This window comes from Rhodofomes roseus, assembly GCF_022264815.1.
Source record: "Rhodofomes roseus strain CIRM-BRFM 1785 chromosome Unknown C8Q71scaffold_6, whole genome shotgun sequence".
Taxonomy (NCBI): Eukaryota; Fungi; Basidiomycota; class Agaricomycetes; order Polyporales; family Fomitopsidaceae; genus Rhodofomes; species Rhodofomes roseus.
The window spans coordinates 537,080-560,720 of record NW_025952962.1 but is presented as its reverse complement, the minus strand read 5'-3'; the positions used below and the strand labels follow the sequence as shown (position 1 = coordinate 560,720).

Sequence of the window (23,641 nt, the reverse complement as noted above, 5' to 3'; positions counted from 1 at the left end):
CGGAATTCACATGTTCTCGCTTCCACCGCCACCAGGTCCGCCTGCCCGTCTTCGAAACCAACAAATCGGATAGGCCAGACTCGGGGATATGGTTACGTTCCAGAGCTTGCGTAGCGAGAAGGAGATCCTCGAGAAGCTTTACCGCGACGAGCTTGACACAGTGCTCAATCTGCAAGAGCTTCTGTACGACCATGTCATACCTGACATGGTCTCTGAGCTCGGCATTGATGAGCGCGGTCAACGGAACCTTGAAGAATGGGCCGCAGACATTCGTGAGTCCAAGACATGATGGTGGTATGTTTGCTAACGTACAGGGACAAGCCTCTATATTTCGCGTTCTGAAGGTAACAACCTGCCTTGCGAATGTCGCTCTGCGTCAGCTGACATCTTCACAGCGTCATAAATTCGTCGCCTCGTTTGCTCTCGAAAACATGCGGCAGATAATGTTTGACCGCCTTCACCCATATTCTCGGCCACGAATAGAACCGACGCCATTCTTACGCTGTCTCCCACTCACCTCGGTCGATCCCTTCGGCCGACCTGTCATCATCGTGAAGCCAAAAGAGCTGCAATTCTCGTCACCTCAGCTTCCGTTCATCCTTCGCACATGTATGGAAGGCTTGCGCGTCCGCTTTCAGCAGCTCAACTCCAAGCGCGATGTCAAGGAACCTCCTGTCCTCCAGTATATCGCCTTACTCGACATGGAAGGAACGACATTTGTCAGTCCTGTGCGTTCACAAATCCGTCAGCATACCAGGAGTCTAGTATGCTGACATGTCATAGGGTTGGATGGAAGTCATATCAACATTCATGCAACAAGTTTTGCCCTCGTTTCCTGGTATGCTCGCGGCGGGTAAGTGTCCCTCCCTGCCACCCGTACCTGCAGCGTCTCCGCCATATGATAACTCCTCCGACTGATGGATCGCATCACACAGTCTTTGTGCTAAATTACACATGGTCCTTTTCCGGTGCATGGAATTTCGCCAAGCATGTGTCTTCATCGCCGGCATCGTGTCACCCTATTTCTGACTATGTTTATCAGACGGCTCCTGCCCCAGAGAGCACTCTCACGCGTGTTCTTCCCCAGCCATGAGGAACTCCTAGACTATTTGACACCAGAATGTGTCCCGTCCGGTGAGCACCTACGATTTTCTGCTGACTGGAAGCTCATCTTCTGCGTGGAGACTTCGGTGGCCTCTTGCCTCCGTCCGCACAGCTAGAGGATCTCGTGGGGACTCTGCTCAAGGATTCAGATGCAGCTCGACCCGAAGGCTATGCTGACGCCGACGCTGGCTGCTCACGCAAATGCGTATGCACCCCATTTGATTTGCAGACCACAGGCCCCAGTGGCCCTGCGGCGGAGGACTGCCCATCGCGCCCAACTCCGCAACATAGCCCTTATTACGGATATCCAGTTCTACATGATACTCCGGGCCCCATTCCGACTCTACGACACGGCCGCCGGCGCAAGAGGGACCTTCTGCGCACGTTGGCTTCGCTCTTCTGGGCGCGCTGGCACAGACACCTTTTAGCTGCCCTGGCCGCCGTGGCATTCATCGCGATCCTCCGCATGTCACGTAGAACACGACTTCTTTTTGGGGTGCGCGGGAACACCGCGACTTTGCAGACGAAGCTTCGTAGGTTAATTGAGAGTAGCCCAGGCCATTAGGTGTTCGACCGGCCGTCGCTCATGCTCGCCGACACGGACTATGCCGAGGCCTCGGCTTCAGGCTGTGTAGGCTCTTGCATCTGGTCTTCTCACATTCATCGAGGTAGAAGGACTTCATGATCCGCATTCATTAATTGTCTAGCTATGGAACCAATCCGCTCAATATATTGCTTCGGTCGCCCTACAGTTCGTTCGTAACTATTTCAATTTGTACAACCAGTTTCATCTGTGTATCGCGATCTATTCGCTAGTGTCCGACCAGAGTGCTAGACCCACCCTCGATGCTGGGAAGGCATGTCATGTCCCGCGCGATCTGTGCCTTCTCCATCGGCGTCTGCCACCCGACTAGGATCCCACTCATGTCAGAACCTCTACCACTCCGTTCATATACCCTGATGGGGTGAAGAAAGATCCCTTCTAGGTAGTATCATTTGAACAAGCACCCAAGGCCGCGTACTCCGACGAAATTGGGAAAAGACCCCGAGTAGGAGACTCTGATCGGCCAGCGGTGGCCGACTATACCCATGATCTACTGTGGGTCGCGATTTGCGGCCTATGCACGCTTGAAGTCGACGTAAAACTAGCACGCCACAGCAGAGAGCCGGCTGCTACCACCGTTTCGACGATGCGTTGATGCACGGTCCACGGATGTGACGCGCTGCAGCCCGATGCCGGCAGCCCTGCCAAAATCTCTCCGAGGAGTCCGTGCCAGTTAAGGCGGGCAGGTACCACGCGAATGTCCGTACAAGCTCCTGTCTGCGTGGGCGCAGCGAAGCGAAGCTTGGGGGCACTGTCCATCTCGCTTCTAGGCGTTTAAGATTCCATTCCGATGAGGGGGCGGCGGTGGCGTGTCATCCGACATTCGATCTCCGTCGATCCATTTACATCGCCTGGGCCTGCGCGGGGTTGGGAGGCACTTCTGTCAGCTCGCAGGGGTAGAAACAAGACGCCGCAGGACATACGTAAGGCTGTTTCACTAGCAAATGACGAAGATTGCTGATCGCTGCAAAGCGGCTGACCTCTGATCAGTAAAACACTTAGACATATGTTATTATAACGTGCGCATTCGATACAAACACCGCTGATGGCTCTATGTATAGACGGGCGTGTTGATACAATACTGTTGCACGAAGACCGGGTATGAATCCTAGCATGATTTACAGGAAGTACTCAGGCAGCTGGAACAGCGGGACACCGTCAGGACCATCAAGTCATCTCAGAGGAAGGAGCGACGTACCTTGCCACCTGCATTTTGGGCCGCTTGTTGGCTGGGCCCGTCCCGCTCATTCTCCGGCGCTGCCAGGAAGACATTGAAGTACATTGATTCTCCTGGTCCCACTTCCAATATACTCGCCGAATTGCCGCATCGATAGCAGTAGTTTGGCGCGGACCATACCGTAGACAGGTGTTTATCGAACAACGATGAGTACCCTTCCATGCAGAGCTGATGCGCGCGCAAAATGTGTGACATGTTGTTGGTCTCCAAGAATTTGTAAACGACGCCCGAGCCAAATGTATACCCGGCACCGCTGTTGCGACATGGAGAATAAGTCATGCTGATTCGCTAGAGTGCATCAGAACGTACCGAGGGGATATTGCAAAATCCTCCTTTTCCGGGTCCGGGTCCGACCAAACTAGGTCTGCCATTGGGCCTTCATGGGGAATCTCTGGGCCATGATGAGGCGCAAGTAGGATGACTGACCCGAAAGCACTGACCTCGGAATCTGTCCACGACCTTTATTTGGTCGATGGAATGTATGGACGGTGACAGACCTGCGCAGTCGCAAACTCAAAATCGATGAGCAAACCTTACTAACACGGTACTGACCGCCATGAACGCAAAATATTCGATCATCAATGACCACCGAGAGCGTCAGGAAGTCAAACATGTCCGTGAAGTACGTCCATACGTGGGACGACCCATACTTGCGCACGCATTCGGTGTAGAAGCCGTAAGTCTAGCGAGAGCTCATGAATGCAGGAATCACACGACTGCAACTTCACTGACTTGCGTAACAGCCCGGGACTCGTGATTGCCTCGAATCAGTTGGACGCGGTCGGGATATCGTAGCTTGAGACACGTGAGGAGGGATATCGTCTCGACGCTGAAGAGTCCTCGATCGACATAGTCGCCTCGTGGGAGCATTAAGTCGAATCCGCGCGTTATAACTAGCGAGAACGTACCGAGAAAGAGGTAGTTCGTGTGCGGTGCAAAGCCGCCTATCCGAAAGATCTCAATGAGGTCATAGAACTGGCTTGAGTGTGAGTTAGACCTGGCTTACTGGCAGGACGCGTTGACTCACCCATGGATGTCCCCGACCACTGTGACAGGCGCACTAACGTGCACGACGTTGGACTCCCTCATAAGCACCTCCTTTGTCTTTTCGCATATTTCTCGCAGCAGTGCCTCGTGCAGAAGTTGTTTCCGTAGTAGTTGCTCAATACAAGCGTCGAGATCGAAAGGCGCCATGAATCTGGATGACTGTGTGTTCTCGACTGGTAAGCGCCCCGGCCCAGCGGCTCGCGAGAAGGTGTTTGTGCCTGCTTGCGCTGTATTTCCTTTCTCAGACACCTCCTCCTCCACTCCGCTGGCGTTCTCGGGCGGCCCGTGTTCTTGCCAGCCTAATGGCGGCTCACTGGGTGGATCTTCAGTTCCTCCGTCTCTGTGGATTGCATTCTGACTTCTGATCCTCATCATGCCTTTGATAGCTTTCGACCTCAATTACTTGCTCACAGCGTTCAGCCGGAGGCATTTGTTACGACAACCGTTGATGACGGAGGACCTTAAAAATTTATGGTGGCCGTTGGACATGTTTCGGTGCCATATGACCAAGGAAAAGCAATTTTGTAGCACGGCATGGCACTTGAACGACGCCCACATATCCAGGTGAGCGGTTCGCAATTGCAAACGTCTCCGTGCACTAGCAGACCACCCAAACAATCTCGCAAGGATATCTTGCTCGAGTCCGAGACGCTCTGACTGTACGCCTTAGACGCCGGCCGGGGCCAGAGTGTAACAAGTCATTCTGGGACCCTCTTATGCTAGCGTGGCTTCCCCGCAGCGTCTTCTTCGACTTCTGTCTTAGCTTCTGCAGAGGAGATCGAGCGCGGCAGCCCAGCAGCACTTTCTTGGCCCATCCGTCACCAGGCATCTTTCCAAATATGGTGCCGGTACGCCCTCATGATGATCGAATGCCTCAGGTTGACTAAACCCTGGCGCTGACACGAAATATAGACAGGTAGCCTCGCAATACGAAAACAATTTGGGGTGGCATTGCATCCGTTACCTGCGCAAGAAGTCTTCCACCGATCGGGGGACACTCGAGTCGCAGGTCAAGCGGCTGGAGACTTGGGGGTGCTCACTCAGGTTCCATCATCACTCGTCCCCTTAACTTCCTCCGCGGTCATCCATGGGCTGAAATTCACCGGAACGCCAACGCGTACCTGTCGGGTGTGTGAAAACGATGGCGCTCGTCTGCTTAGGCTAGCTCGTCGAAGCTCGCGAGCATAGGCAATTGGGGCCGGGCGCGGTCCCGCTCTGCGGGAGGAAGTTAGGATGCCTTGGGTCCGTCAATCCTCACATGGCATGGAACAAGACTCCTGAGTCGGCGAGCAAGTCACCACCCGGTTACGTAACAGCGATAATACCGCACGATCTGATCCCTCCATCTCACGACTGCATTATTCGCCTCCATTTAGAGAGATTGCATCGGTACAAGACAGAAGTTCTGCCGCGGGGCAAGTCGCGAGCCCGTTTCTTTCGGTATCGCTGCATCTTCGAACCGGCATACGCGGAGCGTCGCGGAAAGCCCACATGGGATACTTGAACTTGAGCCTTGGACGCCCCCGATGGTAGTGTTTGAATGATGGTCATTGGAGTCTGGGCACCGCTTCCCGCAGCTAAGGTTTCCTTCTCGTGCTCCAGCCGTTTCATTGGAGGTGTTTTGACACGGTATCTTGATCCCGCTCAAGGCGGACAGATCCGCGAACCGAGTATAGCTATACATCATAGGCCGATTTGCACGGGGAATACAGCAGGTCAACTACCGTCGAAGGATGCTAGCTGGTGGCTTTGAAACCCGGCGTTCAACGCTTCGATTGATCCTACGACATCTCGATGCATGGCACCACCGGTACGTGCATGTATGCTCTGAACCGAACATGGGAAGGCCGCGCGGGTAGGTGACTTCGCTGCAAACCGGTGATGGACACAATGGATATTACAGACTGTCATTTTTCCTGAGCGCGTCGCTATATAAAGGGACTGAAGGCGGGTCGACAGCGAGATAGATCACCTTTTCCTCATCTGTCTAACATGGATCCCTATAACTACCAATCAACACAGCCCGGAGGCCAGCAGGCCAACTACCGGCACTCCTTGTCGTCTACGACTGCCCCGCCATATCAGCCCTCTCACGGAGGCTACCCAGCAGCTCCGCAACCTGTCGCGTACCCCCATCCGTCTACCCCATACGCGGTGTACCCGCAGGCAACCGGCAGCCAAATGGCAATGGCTCAAGCAGGTGATCCTCGTAGTGGATACGGTGGTACGTCCGCTCCCTCGAACTCTTTGTACTCATCACTCTAACAGGCGATCAGGACAAGCCCTACGAGAATTGCCGTTCACGACTGGGCACCAGGCAGGCATGCAGCCGCAACTCCAGGCACACGGCGCATATGCAAATATGCATCCGTCAGCAGGGGCGCAGTACGCTCATCCGTACGCGGCAGCGGGAGCGCAGGCAGGGTATCACCACGGCTCAGCGCACCAGGCAGTCCCCACGGAGACAAGGTACATCCCCACTCCCGCGCAAACCATGCAATCCTACCAGACGCTGCCTTCGCGCGGCTCCGCGCTCGCCCCACCGAAGTCCTCCCCCTCCCCGGGCGTCGAGCGGTACGCGTGCGATAAGTGCGACCGCACGTTCTCGCGGCCACACGACCGCAAGCGGCACCACGAGAGCCAACACCTCCAGACCTCCCATAGTTGCCAATACTGTCGGAAGGAGTTCAGCCGCGCGGATTCGCTGAAGCGGCACCTCGACAATGGGTGCGACAAGATGCCTGTCTCTTGATCGGCGCGCCGCACGTCCGGCAACTTAGTTGCTCGACCAGGTCTGCTCGACTCGTATATGTACACTGTATCCTATCTTAGCATAAAGACGACATGTATTGCTGCTCCGTTGCCTATTGTATCTTGGACACTCACTCGACCGCTGTCTGTATCACCGCGACTGCACCAACTGTACTCTCCGCTGCCGAATAGATCTCCTGGGCTACGCAAGGCATCCCGATTCAATCACTGATTGGAGTGAGCAGCACCGCGTGAAAGTACGCGCCGGTCGTTCCCCAACTATACTCGGTGTTACACCCGGATGGCAAGAGCTGTAGGACGGGCCGTGTCATCAGGATGGGGGGCTTTTCGGATCTGTTGCTCGTCGCTGTCAACCGTGGCTGGGGGTGAGCAGTTCGCCGTTTGACCGTTTCACAGAGGGGCCTAACCCCGCAGAATGGCTGACCATGACAGGCACCCCCGCTGAGCGTACGCTGCGGGTACGACGTCAGCTGTGCGACGTCCGTCGCCGTGGTTCTGTCGAGCCTGAAACCGGTCATCTGAGATGGACGTAGAAAGTACGTAGCCCGATGGAATCGCCGATTGATATAGACACCATGTGCTGAAGAGCGGTAAAATGGGCCTCGTGCGACTCATCCCAAGAAGCACGGCACAGGGAACAGATCACAGACTGCGAGAGGCAACTGTCGGGGTCAGGAAGGTCACGCTGTTTGACAAGTCCTGGCAACACTCGCTCGATACTGCAATGCACACACCACATATGCCTTCGAGCTCATCAGAGTCTATCGCGAACATCCGCTATGATAGACGTCGTGCACCGCTGAAGCCCGCGGACGAGGCGAAGAACTCCCCTGACAGGCTTCTGCCCCTAGCAGGTTTCTTCGTCCTCGCTCCGCTGATACATAACACGAGAGCGAGGACCTCGGGCCTGTTGCACCTGATCACCGGTATGTCCCGAGGGGATACAAAGGAGATATGCTGCAGGACGGCGAACCCGAGTACTAGTAAACATGGGGTAAGCTCACCGAGTGGGAGACTTCGTCATGCACTGACTATGCAAGTACAAAGAACCCCATACCCATTCGACGGGCACATAGAGCTGTATACAGTAGCTCTGTACCGTACCCGTCCAGGGGTGCCATGGTGAAGTTGCCGCGGCACGTCCGTGCAAATCGCGACATGTAACCTTTCTCGTACGCTTTCCCATCAACCCGCAACCAGTCAGACTGCACGTCAAGATTGAATGGGTATAGATAGTCCGAGGAGGCGAGGTGAACATACGGACCACATGCACGGTGGTATTGCCGGTCATCTAGATGCGACGCAATTTGCCAAGTGTCAATACACTCCTGTAAACCATCGTGTGGAGGTTGCTATAATGCGGACGTAGATTTGCCATTGTAGTACTGGCATTGCGGAGCTGCATCATATGCAGTCGCCTGATGTCGCATTGCAGCCGTGTGTTGAGTAATCCCTGGTGAGAACAGCGGAGGACGATTAACGATACCATGTTCGCAGGATTGTTGAGGTGAGCCGCATGATACGCTGGGGACCTAATGGTGGAACACGTATCAGAGACGCTAAACGGTACCACAAACAAACGATGTTCCTCTGCCCGAGCGCTCCGAATCTACAACGCACATGGATCGCACTGGGTGCCGGGCTCGACGACAGGGCAGATTCCCGCGCACATTGTACGTCACGTCCAGGGCGACGCAAATAGCCCTTGCCTCTACTGACGCAACCTAACAGGGCGTCCTATGAGCTTCTGTCCTCGGGGCCCCGCGGGACATACGTCGGTGCGAGGGGCGACCAGATTACGGGATCCCTTCTCACAGCGCGTACGTCCGACTTGACGTGCCCCGAAACGGCAAGACGCTCTGGGCAAAGTGGCCCAGTGGATGCGAGGCCCCATGACTGACGACGACAGTCGAGTCCTTGCGTCCTGCTCGCCTCCCGCTGCCATATTGTCGCGTGAGAAAGTCCTAACCTGGCCGCCGGCATCTCCCTTGTATGGTTTTGGGATCTACGACGCCGTTGATCTCGGGCGTCCTGATGCGCACTGGCTAAAGCCTGCGTGTCCCCACACTTCGTAAAACATTCCATTGAAGAGCCTATGCATAGACCAGACGTACTCAGCAACGGCCTGTACATGCGAACAGTGTCCACATCGATCCTAGCAACTGGAGGCCCTCATTTGTCGTCCTCCTCATCTCCACTATCCTGGTCGCTTCCCTGCTGCTGTAGCCCTTCAATTTCGACACCTTCGGCCTGATTGGCGTCGCCAGCCTCGTCGGCCTCGTCGTCCCCGCGCTTCTTTCTCATTTTCTCGATGACCTTGTCGGCGCGATTAAAGATGCCGGCCGTGGGTGCACCGCACGCCGCGCATTTGGGTGTCTTCGCAAAGCGCTTGATGGCGCAGGCCGAACAGAAATAGTGCCCGCAGCGCGTCACGACCGGGTCAGTGTACGCCTTTCGACAGATGAGACATGCAAAGGGAATGTCTTCGTCGTCGGAGTCGCTATCTGAGACGTCCTCGACTTGTCGTTTCGGGTCAGCAGCGAGCTTGTCGAGTTGCCAGCCGGCGAGATCTGCGACACATTCAGAACAGGTCCATGGGCATACGGAGGGATACTCACAGGTCCCACGGTCATGCAAAAACTTGCACGTATCACCATAGCCGCAGTAGCCCGTCTCTGCGCAACTAACTGTCAGACACTAGATTCACGCGCAAGATAGGCTTAACGCACCTTTATAATCCTTACACACGTCCGGCTGATAGTCGATGATCGTCACAGTGCGGATCGTGCTCCCCGACGCCCTCTGCGGGCCTACGCGCATCGCCTTCGGAACGTCCTGGTTCTTCTTGATGTGGTTCGCATATGCCTTCTGTCCCCTGTACATCCCGTCGTCGGGCATGTCCTCCTCCTCGTCGCCCTTATCCTTCCGCTGTCGCTTCGCGAGGATCTCCGCCGCTTCGTCGCCCTGGAGGATCTCCAGCGCAGCGTTCATATGCGACCCCGCGGAAGTCCACTTCACGTCCGGCCCCTCCTTCTCGGGCTCTTCATCGCCGTACTCGTCTTGTTGCCGCTGGGATGCAGTCCGCTTCGTTCCTGCACTGAGGAGGTTCGCCGTTGTTTTCCGCGAGGGCAGCACAACCTCTGATTTGGAAGACGAGGGCACAGGAACAGTCAGCGCGGTCGCTGGAGGTGAGGCAGACCGTTTGCGAGTGGTTGTCGGCCGGCCCTTTTTCCTGAAGAACGGTACAGTAACCTGGGGCGTCGAGGCCATGATGTTTCTGAGAGTTTGCTACTGTTCGTCGCGATCGCGAGAGAGGTAAGTGGTAGTTACAAGGAGAGTAGTGTGGCGGCGGCGGCGTACCCCGCACCTGCCTTTCTTGGACATTATATTGAACACCTGCGTGGCTGAGTCAGCGACTTAGTGAGCCACGGACGCGACCCTCGGTGCCTCCGAGTCCAACCTCCGATCGTGACACTACTCCTGACTCGCGATGTCTGAAAACACGTCCGCCCTGTGGGCGACTACTGTCTACTGGTCTCCGACAGTCCGCAGAATCTCGTGCACGGTTTTGGACAGACCAGGCTGACTACCGCCCGGTGTTCGGCGTTCCTCGACAGCATATTTACTCCCATGTCTGCTCATTCTCGACGTGGAAGCCTCAGAAGCGAAGCCTGCCACGAGATTTGTATAGGCGATCATCTATGCTGCCTGTGACTTTGGCCTCGCAGCATCCGGATGCTCCACGCTCAAGCTTCGGATCCCAGCTACTGAGGCCCAGGTCCACGCGAGAAGACGCCGGTGGTAGCATACGAGATGGAAAGAATATCCGCCGAGGGGCCTTGAGCGGCCTTTACCACGGCGGACAGGGAGACGTGATGTATTGGTGATTGCACTGAGGTCGCACGGCTTCCCTGACCTATGATGATTCAGCGAGCAGCTCTTAACGCTTTCACTGGACCTGAAGGACGATGAGTCACTCTCATCGAAGCTTTCCACATGGACATGGTTCTGGTGGGCTGTGTGCAAGGGCTGCGCGGCCCTGGACCTGCATACGTCCAGACACTTTGAACCTCGGTGAGTTGTCGCACTCCGATACGAGGCCACACAGCACGTTCATGCTCACATGCAGATCCTTGCTGGGAGCCCAATGCGCCCTGCAATCGGGACGGCACCGGGACCACGGAGATAGCGATCTCATAGCTTCCCCGTGTCTGCACGATCGTCTTTCCGCGTTGTCCCGTTCCCTTTCCCTTGGTATCCGGCGAATGTGCTCACTCGTGACGTTCACGAGCCAGCCCTCTCTGCATCGAGGCGCTCTTCTACTCAAGAGGTCACTCGTTCAACGGCCGACTCAGTGAGTCATAAATACTGTTTTATACATCGTGCCGTTGATAACGCGCGTCCCCGTGGTGCCTCCAGATCGCACTTTTAAGCGCGCCGGCGGGAATGCGTAACGGGCTTGCAGCCATGTTCTTGGTGGCGGCGATTTTACGCTACTTTTCTGCATCGTCATGAGATGTTGCGTTGCGTCAACTGACGGCGAGATGCTCTCACTTTCCCTCCCTGACCACTTTGTCAAAGTCGACACTGCAACTGGCCAACTCCTTCGAGTTGCAGAGATAAGCATTGGAAGCTGCAATTCAAATACAATACGCTTCTTGACTGTTTTTGCACCGATCATGTGGTGAGTCAATGACCAGCCTCAGATTCAATAGTATCTCGTGGCTCGTGGGTCACACTCAGTAAACGCTATCTTCCTACAGGTCGTTCACGAATCTGCTTCGATACAGATGCCAGCAACGTGTCTTCTAGCGGCAAAGATAGGCGAGTCGAGGCGGCCACTGTGTTGCACGACGCTCCTTCTCGGTAACAAGGTGTATTCTTGCGTCCCAGTCATGTCCCCCCTGATCCGCACTTTTATATATGGCTGTTCACTGCCTTTTGCAGTTCGATGTTTGACATTTTTCACAGGTGGTTTGCTATGGTCCGTTGACCTCGTGCACGGCCGGGTAGACACGGCCACATTGGAGCCGGGTCCATCTGCGGTTCATGCGGCGAGGGACGCCACCGGTGTGTTAGCACTTGGCGGGTTCCTGATTCGGACTTGGGCAATCGATCTTTCCATTTTGATCTAAGCGAATCGATCCGGACTCGTCCATCTGGAAAGCTCGATTTCTACTTTACGTAGCATCGTAGTCTCACCTGTGGCGATGTGCTCGTACATACGAACGTAGATGCGACTGTGGGCAATGGTGGTAGCCGCAGCGAAATTTGGATGAAAGAAGCACGAAGACACGAACTATCGATGGCATTGACACTGACAGGGGCCCGGCGCGGTGTCGGGGTTCGAGGGCGTCTGCAGCCGGACCGATTGATCTTAGTCACCCATTGGCGAGCCCGCCATTTGCCCCACCGGCCGCAACTAATTATCCTCAAATCGCCACGGCTTTGCTCCTGCTGCCATCTGCCCTGCCCAAACTCTGCCCGCCTGCGCCCCCGCCAGCCTCGGGGGTGGACCCACACGTCGTCCACACAAGAATCACACAGCAAGCTCGTAGCCTGACATTCGACACCACAAGAAGCAATGGCGCCATCTCACCTCCAGGGTCTGAACATCGTCCAGCCCTCGCCGCCCCCAACACCATACTTGTCCGACGCGGATCTCCTCTCGCTCCCGTTACCCGATTTGAACGCGCAGCTCGAGCTGTGGACCAACCTTAACTTCCAGTCTGACGAGCCCCTCGTGCACGTTGACAGGTCGAGGCTCCACGAATCCAAGCACAAGCACGCCTCGGACGATTATGATCGCTACAACGATCAGGACGAGGAGACGCAGGTGCGGGCTGGCATTGCAGAGACGACCGCACACGAGAACGTAGTAAACCCGACCGTTCTGCCGCCCTCGGGCGTCGCCCACCACGGACATGCGAACCCACCAGGCGTCGGCGTCCCAGCTGGGATGCAGATGCCGCTCGACATCTCGAGCATCCTCGCGAGCTTTGGCATCGACCCCTTCCTCGCGCCGGCCGTCCAGCAATCTGCCAACCAGTCGCCGAGCGCAAATTCCATCGCGCAGCTTCTAGCCATGCAGGCGACCACCTTCCTCCCCCCACAGCTGAACCCTCAGGCCTCGGCACCTCCCGTCCAGCCTGTGCAGCCCACTCCCGTCCAGCCGGCCAAGCAGCTCCAGACGCAGGCACAGACGCAGCGGCAGCACCAGCAGCCCCAGTCGCCTCCGACGCCTGCCCCTGCCCCGAAGCGCGCCCGCACTGCTCGTGCATCCGTCTCTTCGGCCGATACACCTGCACCCGAGAGCCCGGAGTCGGACGAAAAGCAGTTCGGCACCCCGCTGAACGCTGGCGAGGACAAGCGACGGCGCAACACCGCTGCGTCCGCGCGGTTCCGGTTGAAGAAGAAGGAGAGGGAGGCCGCGCTGGAGCGCAAGGCGAAGGAGCTCGAGGTGCGGGTAGGAGAGCTGGAGAAGGAATGCGAGGCGCTCCGTAGGGAGAACGGCTGGTTGAAGGGTCTCGTCGTCGGTGTGACCGGCGCGGGTGCCGTGCAGCAGCAGCAACAGGCTACTGGTGTTACGGGCGCAAAGAGGACTAGAGAAGAAAGCGAGGGTTTCGGGGAGCAGAGCGTTGCAACTGCGTAAACTGTGTGTCTTGTTAGTGCCGTGTGCTTTTCGCGTGATTTATTGCCGTCTCATTCTACTGGCCCTTATTTCAGAAGTATTCCGTAGTCGGTTCCGTGATCCTTGCGAGCCCGTGTATACAAGCTGCATCCGTGAGGGCGTCTCCATATGTCACGTACGCGTACGATCCATATGGGCACCCTATCTCTCTGTCCAACATGTATCCCGTAGTTGAGTTGTCCATGTCAAATGCTAAAAGTCGCTTCTTCCACCTTATGGGTCCGTGTGTATGAGCGCTCTCGAAGCTTGTCCCAGTGGCATCCATCGATGGGGAGCTGATCGCGCGTCGCTGCAGACACGATGAACCCCGCCGATACCAGCGTCCCAATACGTCATCGGCGCGCGATGCTTGTCAACGAGTCTCGAGCGATGATCTGTAAGATCTCCAACATGCCGAACGTCAATGGAGATATTGTCCTAAAGAGCGGCCTGATGAACGATCGATGACCGCTCGGAGGCCGCTGAGTTGTGTCCGTCGATACATCGGGTCGTAGTATCAATGTCGCAATTTAATTTCGAATGCAGAACACGCGGCAAGTCATAGACGCACATATACATAAGCCTACATAGGACACGAGCGGGTCTGCGGAGTAGATGTTGAACTTCGAAGGAAAGTGTGCAGCTGTATCAGGGTACGGTACGTATTCCATACGTGCACTCGAAATGTGAAGTGGTTTCACACAGAGTGACCCACCACCTGTTTGTATAATGACATCCAGGGGCAACAAAGACCGCCACAAATTGACTTGGCTGCCCACCAACAGCCTGAGACAGGCCGGGCCACAAAGCAGCTATATAAGGCAAGTTCCTACTATGGACGCGTCGTGGCGCCTTAGTTTACGATCGCGATATATTGTTCAATTCGTGCATCCTATCTAGAGGCCCAGTGACCTTTCTAATTATGGCATCACAGAGTGGATCTCTCAATAACGAGATCGGGAAGTGCGTCAATGATGCCTGGATACGAGCAGTTCGGCACGGAGCCTGCCCAGTAGTACACCGCCCGGCGTACTTATACACAACAACACATAATCATTCATGATTCCAACCGGACTCCACGTGCCTGTGAGCAAATGAATGTGAAACAAGGGCGCACATAGTGACTGTGAGATCGATCGTGGAGAAATCGTCCGGGTCCCTTGCCGCGGGGGCGGCACAAGGAATTCAGTGAGCAGCGCATGCAGCGCTGTCCAGCTCAGTACTTACTGAGTCGCTCGGGATCCGAGGGGCTAACCCGCATAAACCGTGACAAGACTGGCTTGGACTGGGCAGTTTCAAATACATCCTATGATATTTACGTCAGGTCTCCGGGATCTAGGAGGCCGGCGTACCAGGGCGTACCTAGCTGGAGTGACATATGAGTTACTCGAGATTCAGATTAGCATTGGCGACGAGATCTGGCCCCAGTTTGGTGTATGTACATACGGAGGTGTTAATGAATTCGCGGGATGATGATGATGAGACGATTTATAAACCGATCTCAGTCTCAGTCTGGCAAGAAATGTGCAAGGCCGCAGCAAGGATGCGGCAACCGCCGGTCCACGTTATCGTGGGCACTTCACTAGCACAACTACATCGGAACATGTATAGTGGAGCGGGGATCGACTTCAGTGACTTCCATAGAGTGTGGATCAGTATTCAAGCATGCTTACTTCGGAGTTGTTGTCTAGCGCGCGGGCGTTTTGGTAGACTTCGTCGACTTCAGTCTTAAACTGAGGTGTGCTGAGCCATCTATGCTGTATATCAGTAGTATAGCATCTCAGTAAAGCTGATACGGTATCGCGAACTGCGAGTCTCTGCTACCAGAGCAGCGGGTGGAACAAACTCGAGGGAACAAATCCGGGAGCCCGAGGGACGCTTGACCACGTGACGTGCTACTCACTTAAGCAGTGCAACGGATAGCTTGCAACGACCCATAACCCGCCTTCCTTTTCTACCCCCGTTCAGCCGGCATATGGTATGTGAGATGCTTTAAGTCGAATGAGTATGTGACTGACAGGATACAGCGCTGACAACGGCTCTCTTGCGCAACCCATGCTTCGGGAGAACGGTGTCGCTGCCGGCCATGACGTACCCGCGAACATAGCGGACCCTTGGACAGAGACATCGTTCAGTTCGGCCGTAAAGGTCAAGGAGACACGCCCTGCGGTGCGGCGGCGTGGGTCGGACGGCGCGACGTGGAGGAACCGGGGCGATCACGAGCCAAGCTATGCCGCGCATTCGAGAGCCCGCACCTTGGACACCGACGTAGCCAGGCCCGCGCACTCGCATCCCCTCGCGTCTCCAAGCAGTATCAGAGGCGTCAGAGAGATCGTTGCTGGCTTTCTATCCGCTCATGATACCCGTCCCCACATGAAACGCGTCCTGAGCGACGCCGAGCTTCCGCCAGGCGACGAGGACGGGACGCCAGACGACTCCAACGGTCAGGCGGCAGAGTCGAGGTCTAGAGAGGAGGAGAGGGTAATGATCATGCATGAGGTACGCCGAAAGCGCTTTCTGTAAACAAGTCATTAAGCTCCTGCACCTATCAGGTCCTCTCGAACGACTCTCTTGCTGGTGTTGCTGTGAAATACGGCGTGTCGCTTCCCGACCTTCGCCGGTGGAATCAGCTATGGCCGTCAGACCCTATACATTTGCGCAAAATACTCTATATTCCCCTAGAAAAAGCACGGCATGCGAAACATTTCCGGTTGACCTCCGTAGAGGTAGAGGACGGCGCCGTTCAGCGGCACTTAGAGTCGCTTCCAGCTGAGACCGCCGGAGAAACGGCAGATGCCAATAGCCCCGACAAGGCCGACGCCCGGGAGCCTCTGATCGTTGTTCGTGTTCCTGCATCGCAGCTGTCTTTCTTCCCTCCTCCATCTACTCCACTATCAACGAGAGGTTCGCAGACTACCTCCCATAATTCCCGCTCGCGACCGACGCTCTCTCCTTCGTTCACGGAGTCACCCACCGGCACTTCACCCCTGTCATCACCTCCTAGCGCGCCATACACGTCTCTTGGATTTTCCTTCAACAGCCCTCCTCATGGTCGAAGTCTTGGTGGGCTGTTTACTTCGGCGAGGAATACGTTCGTCGAACGACTGTCGCTCGACTCGAACAGTGCGACGACGTCAGCACCAAGCGATGACCAAGACTTGGGCCACGAGCTGGAGGACGTTAGCGCGGTTGCTGCTGGGAGAGGGCGGCCGCGCGGGGTCGACTCACATGGTCGATACGAGCCGTACACGCGCAATCGAGGCCACATCACCGGCGGGGAGCCCTTCGCAAAAGATGAAGCGCTTGAGATGGACCCCTTGCTGACTACTCGTTCCCATGTTGGGGACAAAGGACGCACGCCAGACGTCCTTGTAACAGATCCCTCTCCGCCAGGTGGCGCCACGGGAGCACAGAGCAAAGCGGCTCCGTATGATATCCCTGATTCCATCTTGACGTCGCCTACGGTGCGGACAGCCCAACTAGAGCCGTCCCCTGTCATGCACCTTCCCCCTATACGGAAGAAAACGACGCCATCAGGAGGATAAGCGATTCGCGAGACTGACCGGAGACAGGTGGTCCCTTTCGTCTCGGGGGAAACCACACATGATTGGCTCCGCCTTCGGCGAATAATCCTGTGTTCTATTGCGCGCCAGACATACTCCGCGCACCCACGGAGCCCGCCGCCTCTTGGGTCCGACGTTGCTCATCGTTGTTGCGTTGGCTACGGGCGACAAAGATGGAAGTGGCATTGCGGATGGCGGGCGTGGGGTCGAGCATGACCGTCGGTGACGGATTCCTCCTGCGAATAGGCTCCTCCAGACTATGGAAGCTTGCCACATGATGACAGAAGAAGGCTATAGCGAATACTGGCAGAAGCTCTCTGGCCTGTCTCGCGTACCAGGCCCCCATGATGTCGCCACACGAGACAAGAAGACCGGCGGACTAATCTCTGCGTATGGTACTTCTCGAAGGCTCTCCATTCTTGTCCTTACTGGTGTTTCAAAATAGAGTCTCGTCTTCCCTTATCTGCCGGATGCGTGAAGCCAGTTACGCCGGGTGTTTCCAGCAGTGATGAAGAGCTTGCGTCGTGCTTATCCCCAGAACGTGGTCTTCCATCCTGTGTCGTGTTACCTCACAGAAGAACACGCTACCTTCGTGGTCAGTTGCTTGGACAAAGGGGCGAGAAGGGGGATCGAGCGCCTTAGACACCGAAGGCTGACTGTTGACCTGACCGCAGGACGTGAGGCGAGGACCCTGCTCGTATTTTATTGGCCCCAGGACAGTACGCGCTCTAGCTGCCGTGCCGCGATAACCCAGACCAAGGTTCTCGGCTCTCAAAGCTTGGTCACGCCTTAGAGTCTGTCACGAAGGTGGGGGGAAATTGGCTGTCGTTCGACTAGCCTGGCGTCACTTCAGGCTACTCTGCATGCCTATACAGACAGATTGGTTACGCGTAGTTCAAGCTCCCGACTGGCTGCCACAACGTGTCCATGCGTATCTTTTACACGCGCGATGTTCGCTCACTTCGCCGACAAACCTTCGTGACACAACGTCGACCAGGCCACGTTAGCTTTGAATTCTGAACTGCGCTTCCTGGCTTCCGGAGAATTTCTTTGACTTGTGAGTCTGGACCCGAGTCTAGCTATTGGATCCGCAGCTGATCACACTGTGCAATAGTTGTCTTCCTTGGCTGGTCCAGAACGTTTCCTGCCTTGCTTTGCCTAGCCTAGGACGCTGTCAATGCGACCGCCGTCGCCGAGAGAGGCTTACGCATAGCCAACCAGTCGCGCATGCCCTGACATCCGGCAGGCTTTACCTTCGATCGACTCAACACAACGAATCGGCGACGTCGCATATATAAGTGGTACGCGAATGTAGAGAAGCAAGTGTATAGAAGCATGCTGTTCAAGTCGCGCGCTGGACTCGTACCGCCTGTCCGATGACTTACGGTACGTCACTTTGACCACTCTCCAGAAGCTGCAATATGACTTGGCGGTAGTGGCCCATCGGCGGTGGCTTCTGCGCCCGGCAAGTATGAGACAGCAACATTTTCGAATCTATTCAACTGACCGAAAGGGCTGAGTTGACCCCAGCTTATCCCATGACGACGCTCCCCGCATCTACATCGAATTGCGAGTCAAGGGTCCATTTTCACAACAGATTATCCCCGCGAGATTCACAGGCTCATTCAGGTGTGCGAGCAGCGAAATCATCAGCCATCGCGCCGCTAATAACAGCTGAAAGTCCTCGCACTGTACAGTACCGCGTTGATCTAATTCCTCCGCCTTCACAAGGGGCGGAGGGGTCTAGGCCCGCTGCCCTTCTGGCCAATCCACGGTGATCATGAAATGATATTCCGCTAGCGCTTTCCAGGTATGCGGTCTGGAACGCAGCGCTGATGGTCATGTCCGGGGAATCCCCTTACCGAAATGCCTTGCCATACTCGCGACAATCCAGGTAAGCCAAATCAGCCCCACTTGATGCGTCCTCATAATCAGGATGTCGCCACAGTGTTCCCTGCGGTATTGTTCATTTCGCAGGCTTCAATCCGTGAGGCAGTGAGCAAGAAACCTTTCGGAGGTACGGCTCGAGCTTGACGGCCACATGGAAATTTCAGTAAGTACGATCGGTTTCGACTTATGAAGGCGGCTATGAAGGCGGCTACGTCGTATGTAAGTCCGCCTGCACGGGCCGGTGATATGAGTAGGTCCGGGCGCAATAATGACAAAGGGCGTCCAGTGAAGACTGGTACAATAGCGAGCACAGTGCTTAAGCGCGACAATCCTAGCGATGTGTATCACCAGTGGACTACCCCAAAGATACACCTTCGCTGATGCACCTGGCTCCATTGCAACTCGTTCTCACACGTCACAACGGGGAATGCAGGCTCTCCAATCTGCCTGCGTAAGGGTGCGTAGATCACGCAAAGCGCGCACCTCGCCTCACTCATAGTCTCCCTTTTTAGCTAGATCGTGTCCATGCTGGTGGCCTGACTGTTCAGCACGTCACATCGCGGTCTCTCGGCGAAGGGTACTCACCGCCGCGTACGGTGGTCTTGAGGACTGACAGATTGATATCTTTGACTTTTAGGCTTCTCATATCACTCGCCGGCCGATGTGTGGGAGTAAAGTTTAGCTTTACCGCAGCACATCCATTTTCTTCCTCCAAAGCCGTCCTTACCCCTCGGACTTACCGCAGCAGCGTGCTCCAGTTCAGTGAGCCGGAATATTGCATTAAAATCGTACGTCGACCGTGACCATTCAATTCCGATGATTGAAGGTGCTTCTGGCCTGAGAGTGTACATCCGAATATGTCATAGCAAACAAAGTTCGTACCCACGTCGATTCTATGGAACCGCGCGTTGTAATCGAGTCTCAGACTCCTACCGCATCGCCGTTCTGCACGTACCCAGGCACTTGCAAAGACAGGCATCGAGCCTGGCCCGAGCGCCGAAGATCATGACAGAATCCGAGAGCGGAAGGGGCAGCATATAGATGTGCATCTGATAATTCCTGGATGCTAGTCCCTTTCTACGTGACAAAGGTTCGCTGAGGCCTTTCCTTTCCTGTACATATGAGATGATCCGGATCTCACTCCACTCAATAGCGTTCAAGTCCCTTCTCATAAATTGCTTCCGTGCCGCTTTCGGAGCGCTGATGTAACCGGGGCATCGCCGATACGTTGCTGTCAAGCGTTGCTGCGTTAAAGTTCGGCGACAGAGCATCCTTGAACGCTTCGGGCGCTTGGCAGATACTTCATTGTAGTTCATACCATACAGTCGGCAGACTAGCTGCGCGCCCTGTTGGTCTCGCCAGGCCCGTGGCGATGTCCAGACGTCATCGCCTCTCAAATAGTCTGGCGTTCCTAACACGACATTCACTGCTTTTGCTATCTGACAAGGGGAGTGCTTTACGCGTGCCTTTCAAATTCATATGTGCGTCCTGACTTCCATGCCGCCATCGACAGATTACACTAACGCCATAGCGCTCGCATTGAGGGTGAATGTCGTTGCCAGCGCATACGGTGGCCGCGTTAAAAACTGAATATGTCATTCCGCGACCGCACTGGATGAAAATGCGATTGCCAATAAACCCAATTTCAAGTTAGCAAGCAACTTGAAGGTCATCGAAGGTCATCTATGTGTTCTGTCATTACCATCGATCATTTATGCACGGCTAACGGTCGTCGCCCTGACATCCATTTACCAGTCGCGGAGGTCTTCCTCGCTGTTCGCGGGATCACTTCCATAAGCGACACCATGTGCGGCCCGATCCGTGGCTTTCGTCAACCCCGCTCATCGTCGCATCCCCCGACGCTAGTCAGGCCCATCCTGAACTGCCGGGGCGGGCGGGTCTATGTGGTATCGCCGATACCGCCCCAGCCGGGGAGCGATGTCGGCTGGATGGTAGATTGTTCAGGAGCCCGGGCAGTGATTGGCTTTCCGAGAAAGACCCGGGGCACCATCATCGAAAGGAAGCTGGTGAGATCGCTACATACTTCCTGATGTGATGTTAAGTCCTAGGATGGTCTCACAGAGTTTCTTCCCTAGCCATCTCTCGCAGCAACGTACTGGGCGCGTCGTACTGCCAGTGGGCTGCATGGGTCAAGCATGAACGAAACCACGTATGGAGAACATATCAACATCCCTTTGAGACGTCGAGGGGAAGACTCTGGCACTTTTGAGTCAATGTCTGCTTGTGTGCCTGGTTCACTGCGAGCGCGAACGTATCGGAGAACCCAGGGCGGTACGATCCCGATACTGTGCGCTCTCGCAAAACGTCGCTAATGTTAATACTATGATCAACTTAGTTTAGCACCGTGGCAGTACGACGCACGTTCCATGAAGGGATGACTTCGCTCGGGCTTCCAAGCCGCGCGATAGACGACCGAAGGCTTCTATAGCGTGCAGGAGCCTGAGCGCGAGATTCTCCACGATTCTCCTGCCAGTGCGCACGGACGGGTGCGGTGACTCGCCGAGGCGGCGATGTGAAAATACAAATCTTTGCTATTCATGATCACTCTGCGGTGCGTCGAAGTGATGCGAGTATAGTCGGCGGCCCTCGAACATATGATGGTCGAGAACAAACCATTTGTATGATCGTGCTCAGCGAAGTCGCTCACGGGAGAAGGGCTGACCGTGGAGGGATGGCATAGTACGTAAAGGATGCGCGGTCGAAGCTAGAGTAGGTTCATCGTCGGTGTCACCCTGTGAAGCGCGATACTGAGAGAAGAGTTAACCGCACGGCGGTTAGTAGTCAATTACATTTGCAGTGGAAGCGCTGCTTGTACATCTACATATACCAGGTAAGAGGGAACCAACTAGGGCCGAGACAGCAGTAGCAATGCATGCAAAACGACGTAAGACGATCAGGCGGACGAAAGCAGTGAATATGTAAGTACGGTTGTACAAGGTATGGAGTACAGGATGGTCCTGACGCTGTCCGATTATTGGTTTGGTAGGTATCGATACATTTTAGGGGACGTTTCGGAAGGAGCTGATGGCTTGTGCATCGACGGGGCTGCGATTTGGCGGTGGTAGGGCTTGCAAGTAGTCCAGAGGTGCGAGGCGCCTCGCTGAGTGTGGATCGACTATGTGTGTGATAGGGGGCAACCCGGACATCGTGCTGCTCGTGGATGAAGTCGAAGAGGAGCGCACGTCGTAACGGCTATCGAGGGAAGGGGAGGGTTGGCTGAGAGGGGCTGGCCGCGCTATCGTCGTACGCGGTCGCTCGGCGTGGCTACCCGCTCGACCGGTGTTGCGGGACGATCTGCGGGTGTTGCTGGTTCGCGCGCACACGTATCTTCCTGAGGGAACATTGACGTCTCGGAGCTTCAGTATGTCATCTACCGTCCTGAGCTGATCGACGGTGTCTTGGGTATAGTAGGCATCTGTCCAGAGATGAAATCAGTAGCTTCGTCATGTTAGGAAACACACACACTGAGGTGCCACTTCCGAGTATTCCCATCCGGTTCATGGACAACAACAGAGTAAGTTTGCTTGATCAACTGAGCGGATCTGCAAGAAGAGGGGTGAGGTCAGCGAAACGGTCCCACACACGGCCGAGGTCCAGGCGAACAACGAACGGTGGCTTACCCCATGAGATTGTTCCGCAAGTGTACCGAAGATCGGCTGTTGCTCTCCTTTTCGTAGTATAAAAGGAAATCCTGCAGCGAAAGCGGGCGACGCGTCAGGGATCTGTATGGCAGCTCACACGGCGTGCCCGAGATACACTCACGTCACGCGCGCGCGAGGGCCCCCAGCTGCGGCCCTCTGTGAAGCGTTGAATCTCCTGCCCGGTGCACTCGAGAGGGTTGCTGCTCCGCTCCTCCCAGACGTAGATGCAGCCGCTCGCGAGCGACAGTCTGTCTTCGTCGTCGAGCCGGCGGTGGACCATCGGCAGGATGCCGAGCGAGACGGCGTGGAGGACCAGTTCTGCATCGTGCACGGACCGGATGCGGAGGCTGGTGCAGGTCGGGGACTGTGCCGGCATGGCAGGGTACAGGTATAGCGGGAGGGGGGATTGGAGTGGCGAGGGGGTGGCTCTAATAGTATCCCGGCGAGCCATAACAGATCAGGACGACTTGGCTCCAAGCTAATTACCTATAGCGCGACACACATGATTGGGTTTGCGGCGGAACCTGACTAACCCTGGAAAAGGAGACATATCGAAGGCCGATGTCAAACTGGGTAAGAGAGGAATATGGGTCCCGCTCATCACCCCGGCGCCCTGTTCGACGCGCTACTACAGTCTACGGATAGCGCTTCGCCTACATCGCTCCCAAATCTCCGTCTATGTACTAGGAGACGATGACCGGCTTGACGGATATGACGGTCACGGGTGTAGTGACGCGCGGCGAGGGAGCACACCAGCAGCCAGCCTCGTTATTTCCGAGTGAGCTTGGGATGTCAATTGCGAGAGAGCGAGAGAAGGGAATGAGCGAGGGTGTGGGGCGCAGCCCGCAGGGCTGCCCGACTCGAAGAGTGTGCCTGGACCTGAGGGGCAACGGGTGAGCCGCGAGGGCGGGTGGGTTGACACCGCAGCCCTGCGTATCCGTTGCCTCTGCTGGGCCGCAGGGTAGACACGTCAAGCCAAAGAAATGCACACATTGAGTTTGTCGTGGCGTGTGCTGCGTGAAGAGGGTGTGGAGGGTGGGGAAAACGAGAGCTATTCGAAGCGCGTAGCGGCCGCGGGGCCTTCGAGAGCGG

At 55.8% G+C, this 23,641-nt stretch overlaps 9 protein-coding genes across 9 annotated transcripts; 6 read left to right on the top strand and 3 right to left on the bottom strand.

Annotated features, from left to right (window-relative positions):
* Positions 1 to 12: 12 nt before the first annotated feature.
* C8Q71DRAFT_498498 (CRAL/TRIO domain-containing protein) lies at positions 13 to 1,927 on the top strand. Its single transcript, XM_047918950.1, has 7 exons — positions 13 to 272; positions 322 to 344; positions 396 to 728; positions 784 to 853; positions 936 to 987; positions 1,043 to 1,134; positions 1,185 to 1,927. Exons 1-7 carry the CDS (start codon positions 89 to 91, stop codon positions 1,667 to 1,669), a joined length of 1,239 nt encoding a protein of 412 aa, XP_047780895.1. The 5' UTR covers positions 13 to 88; the 3' UTR covers positions 1,670 to 1,927.
* An 899-nt stretch (positions 1,928 to 2,826) lies between these two features.
* Positions 2,827 to 4,139, bottom strand: C8Q71DRAFT_855780 (Metallo-dependent phosphatase-like protein; the record flags this gene model as incomplete). Its single annotated transcript, XM_047927222.1, has 8 exons — positions 2,827 to 2,847; positions 2,907 to 3,198; positions 3,255 to 3,336; positions 3,386 to 3,442; positions 3,498 to 3,627; positions 3,678 to 3,802; positions 3,854 to 3,924; positions 3,973 to 4,139. The coding sequence occupies 8 exons, from the start codon at positions 4,137 to 4,139 to the stop codon at positions 2,827 to 2,829; spliced, it is 945 nt and encodes a 314-aa protein (XP_047780894.1).
* Positions 4,140 to 4,538: 399 nt separating this feature from the next.
* Positions 4,539 to 5,272, top strand: C8Q71DRAFT_498386 (uncharacterized protein). The gene is made up of 2 exons (XM_047918949.1): positions 4,539 to 4,840; positions 4,905 to 5,272. Exons 1-2 carry the CDS (start codon positions 4,709 to 4,711, stop codon positions 5,178 to 5,180), a joined length of 408 nt encoding a protein of 135 aa, XP_047780893.1. The 5' UTR covers positions 4,539 to 4,708; the 3' UTR covers positions 5,181 to 5,272.
* Positions 5,273 to 5,740: 468 nt separating this feature from the next.
* On the top strand, positions 5,741 to 6,971 carry C8Q71DRAFT_498309 (uncharacterized protein). Its single transcript, XM_047918947.1, has 2 exons — positions 5,741 to 6,216; positions 6,269 to 6,971. Exons 1-2 carry the CDS (start codon positions 5,985 to 5,987, stop codon positions 6,742 to 6,744), a joined length of 708 nt encoding a protein of 235 aa, XP_047780892.1. The 5' UTR covers positions 5,741 to 5,984; the 3' UTR covers positions 6,745 to 6,971.
* Positions 6,972 to 8,936: 1,965 nt separating this feature from the next.
* C8Q71DRAFT_855778 (uncharacterized protein) lies at positions 8,937 to 10,034 on the bottom strand (the record flags this gene model as incomplete). Its single annotated transcript, XM_047927221.1, has 3 exons — positions 8,937 to 9,334; positions 9,383 to 9,439; positions 9,494 to 10,034. 3 exons carry the CDS (start codon positions 10,032 to 10,034, stop codon positions 8,937 to 8,939), a joined length of 996 nt encoding a protein of 331 aa, XP_047780891.1.
* A 71-nt stretch (positions 10,035 to 10,105) lies between these two features.
* Positions 10,106 to 11,336, top strand: C8Q71DRAFT_498358 (uncharacterized protein). The gene is made up of 5 exons (XM_047918948.1): positions 10,106 to 10,308; positions 10,382 to 10,641; positions 10,695 to 10,838; positions 10,894 to 11,118; positions 11,184 to 11,336. Exons 1-5 carry the CDS (start codon positions 10,255 to 10,257, stop codon positions 11,194 to 11,196), a joined length of 696 nt encoding a protein of 231 aa, XP_047780890.1. The 5' UTR covers positions 10,106 to 10,254; the 3' UTR covers positions 11,197 to 11,336.
* A 748-nt stretch (positions 11,337 to 12,084) lies between these two features.
* C8Q71DRAFT_748060 (uncharacterized protein) lies at positions 12,085 to 13,671 on the top strand. The gene has a single exon (XM_047923124.1). It carries the CDS (start codon positions 12,349 to 12,351, stop codon positions 13,414 to 13,416), a length of 1,068 nt encoding a protein of 355 aa, XP_047780889.1. The 5' UTR covers positions 12,085 to 12,348; the 3' UTR covers positions 13,417 to 13,671.
* Positions 13,672 to 15,331: 1,660 nt separating this feature from the next.
* C8Q71DRAFT_497996 (uncharacterized protein) lies at positions 15,332 to 17,215 on the top strand. Its single transcript, XM_047918944.1, has 3 exons — positions 15,332 to 15,412; positions 15,462 to 15,933; positions 15,987 to 17,215. The coding sequence occupies exons 2-3, from the start codon at positions 15,490 to 15,492 to the stop codon at positions 16,977 to 16,979; spliced, it is 1,437 nt and encodes a 478-aa protein (XP_047780888.1). The 5' UTR covers positions 15,332 to 15,412; positions 15,462 to 15,489; the 3' UTR covers positions 16,980 to 17,215.
* A 4,400-nt stretch (positions 17,216 to 21,615) lies between these two features.
* C8Q71DRAFT_498040 (Gti1/Pac2 family-domain-containing protein) lies at positions 21,616 to 23,120 on the bottom strand. Its single transcript, XM_047918945.1, has 5 exons — positions 23,052 to 23,120; positions 22,671 to 22,977; positions 22,529 to 22,599; positions 22,374 to 22,450; positions 21,616 to 22,323 (listed from the first exon to the last, which is right to left on the bottom strand). Exons 2-5 carry the CDS (start codon positions 22,923 to 22,925, stop codon positions 21,908 to 21,910), a joined length of 819 nt encoding a protein of 272 aa, XP_047780887.1. The 5' UTR covers positions 22,926 to 22,977; positions 23,052 to 23,120; the 3' UTR covers positions 21,616 to 21,907.
* Between the last annotated feature and the right edge of the window lie 521 nt (positions 23,121 to 23,641).

Coding starts and splice junctions, on each gene's coding strand:
- C8Q71DRAFT_498498 (XM_047918950.1), top strand. CDS start 89: ATGGTTACGTTCCAGAGCTTGCGTAGCGAGAAGGAGATCCTCGAGAAG. Junction 854..935: donor TCCTGGTATGCTCGCGGCGG/GTAAGTGTCCCT, acceptor CGCATCACACAG/TCTTTGTGCTAAATTACACA. Junction 988..1,042: donor GGTGCATGGAATTTCGCCAA/GCATGTGTCTTC, acceptor TATGTTTATCAG/ACGGCTCCTGCCCCAGAGAG.
- C8Q71DRAFT_498386 (XM_047918949.1), top strand. CDS start 4,709: ATGCTAGCGTGGCTTCCCCGCAGCGTCTTCTTCGACTTCTGTCTTAGC. Junction 4,841..4,904: donor TCTTTCCAAATATGGTGCCG/GTACGCCCTCAT, acceptor CACGAAATATAG/ACAGGTAGCCTCGCAATACG.
- C8Q71DRAFT_498309 (XM_047918947.1), top strand. CDS start 5,985: ATGGATCCCTATAACTACCAATCAACACAGCCCGGAGGCCAGCAGGCC. Junction 6,217..6,268: donor TCCTCGTAGTGGATACGGTG/GTACGTCCGCTC, acceptor ACAGGCGATCAG/GACAAGCCCTACGAGAATTG.
- C8Q71DRAFT_498358 (XM_047918948.1), top strand. CDS start 10,255: ATGTCTGAAAACACGTCCGCCCTGTGGGCGACTACTGTCTACTGGTCT. Junction 10,642..10,694: donor GGCGGACAGGGAGACGTGAT/GTATTGGTGATT, acceptor ATGATGATTCAG/CGAGCAGCTCTTAACGCTTT. Junction 10,839..10,893: donor TCCAGACACTTTGAACCTCG/GTGAGTTGTCGC, acceptor GCTCACATGCAG/ATCCTTGCTGGGAGCCCAAT.
- C8Q71DRAFT_748060 (XM_047923124.1), top strand. CDS start 12,349: ATGGCGCCATCTCACCTCCAGGGTCTGAACATCGTCCAGCCCTCGCCG.
- C8Q71DRAFT_497996 (XM_047918944.1), top strand. CDS start 15,490: ATGCTTCGGGAGAACGGTGTCGCTGCCGGCCATGACGTACCCGCGAAC. Junction 15,934..15,986: donor GGGTAATGATCATGCATGAG/GTACGCCGAAAG, acceptor TGCACCTATCAG/GTCCTCTCGAACGACTCTCT.
- C8Q71DRAFT_498040 (XM_047918945.1), bottom strand. CDS start 22,925: ATGCCGGCACAGTCCCCGACCTGCACCAGCCTCCGCATCCGGTCCGTG. Junction 22,451..22,528: donor TTGCGGAACAATCTCATGGG/GTAAGCCACCGT, acceptor CTCTTCTTGCAG/ATCCGCTCAGTTGATCAAGC. Junction 22,324..22,373: donor TACTCGGAAGTGGCACCTCA/GTGTGTGTGTTT, acceptor ATCTCTGGACAG/ATGCCTACTATACCCAAGAC.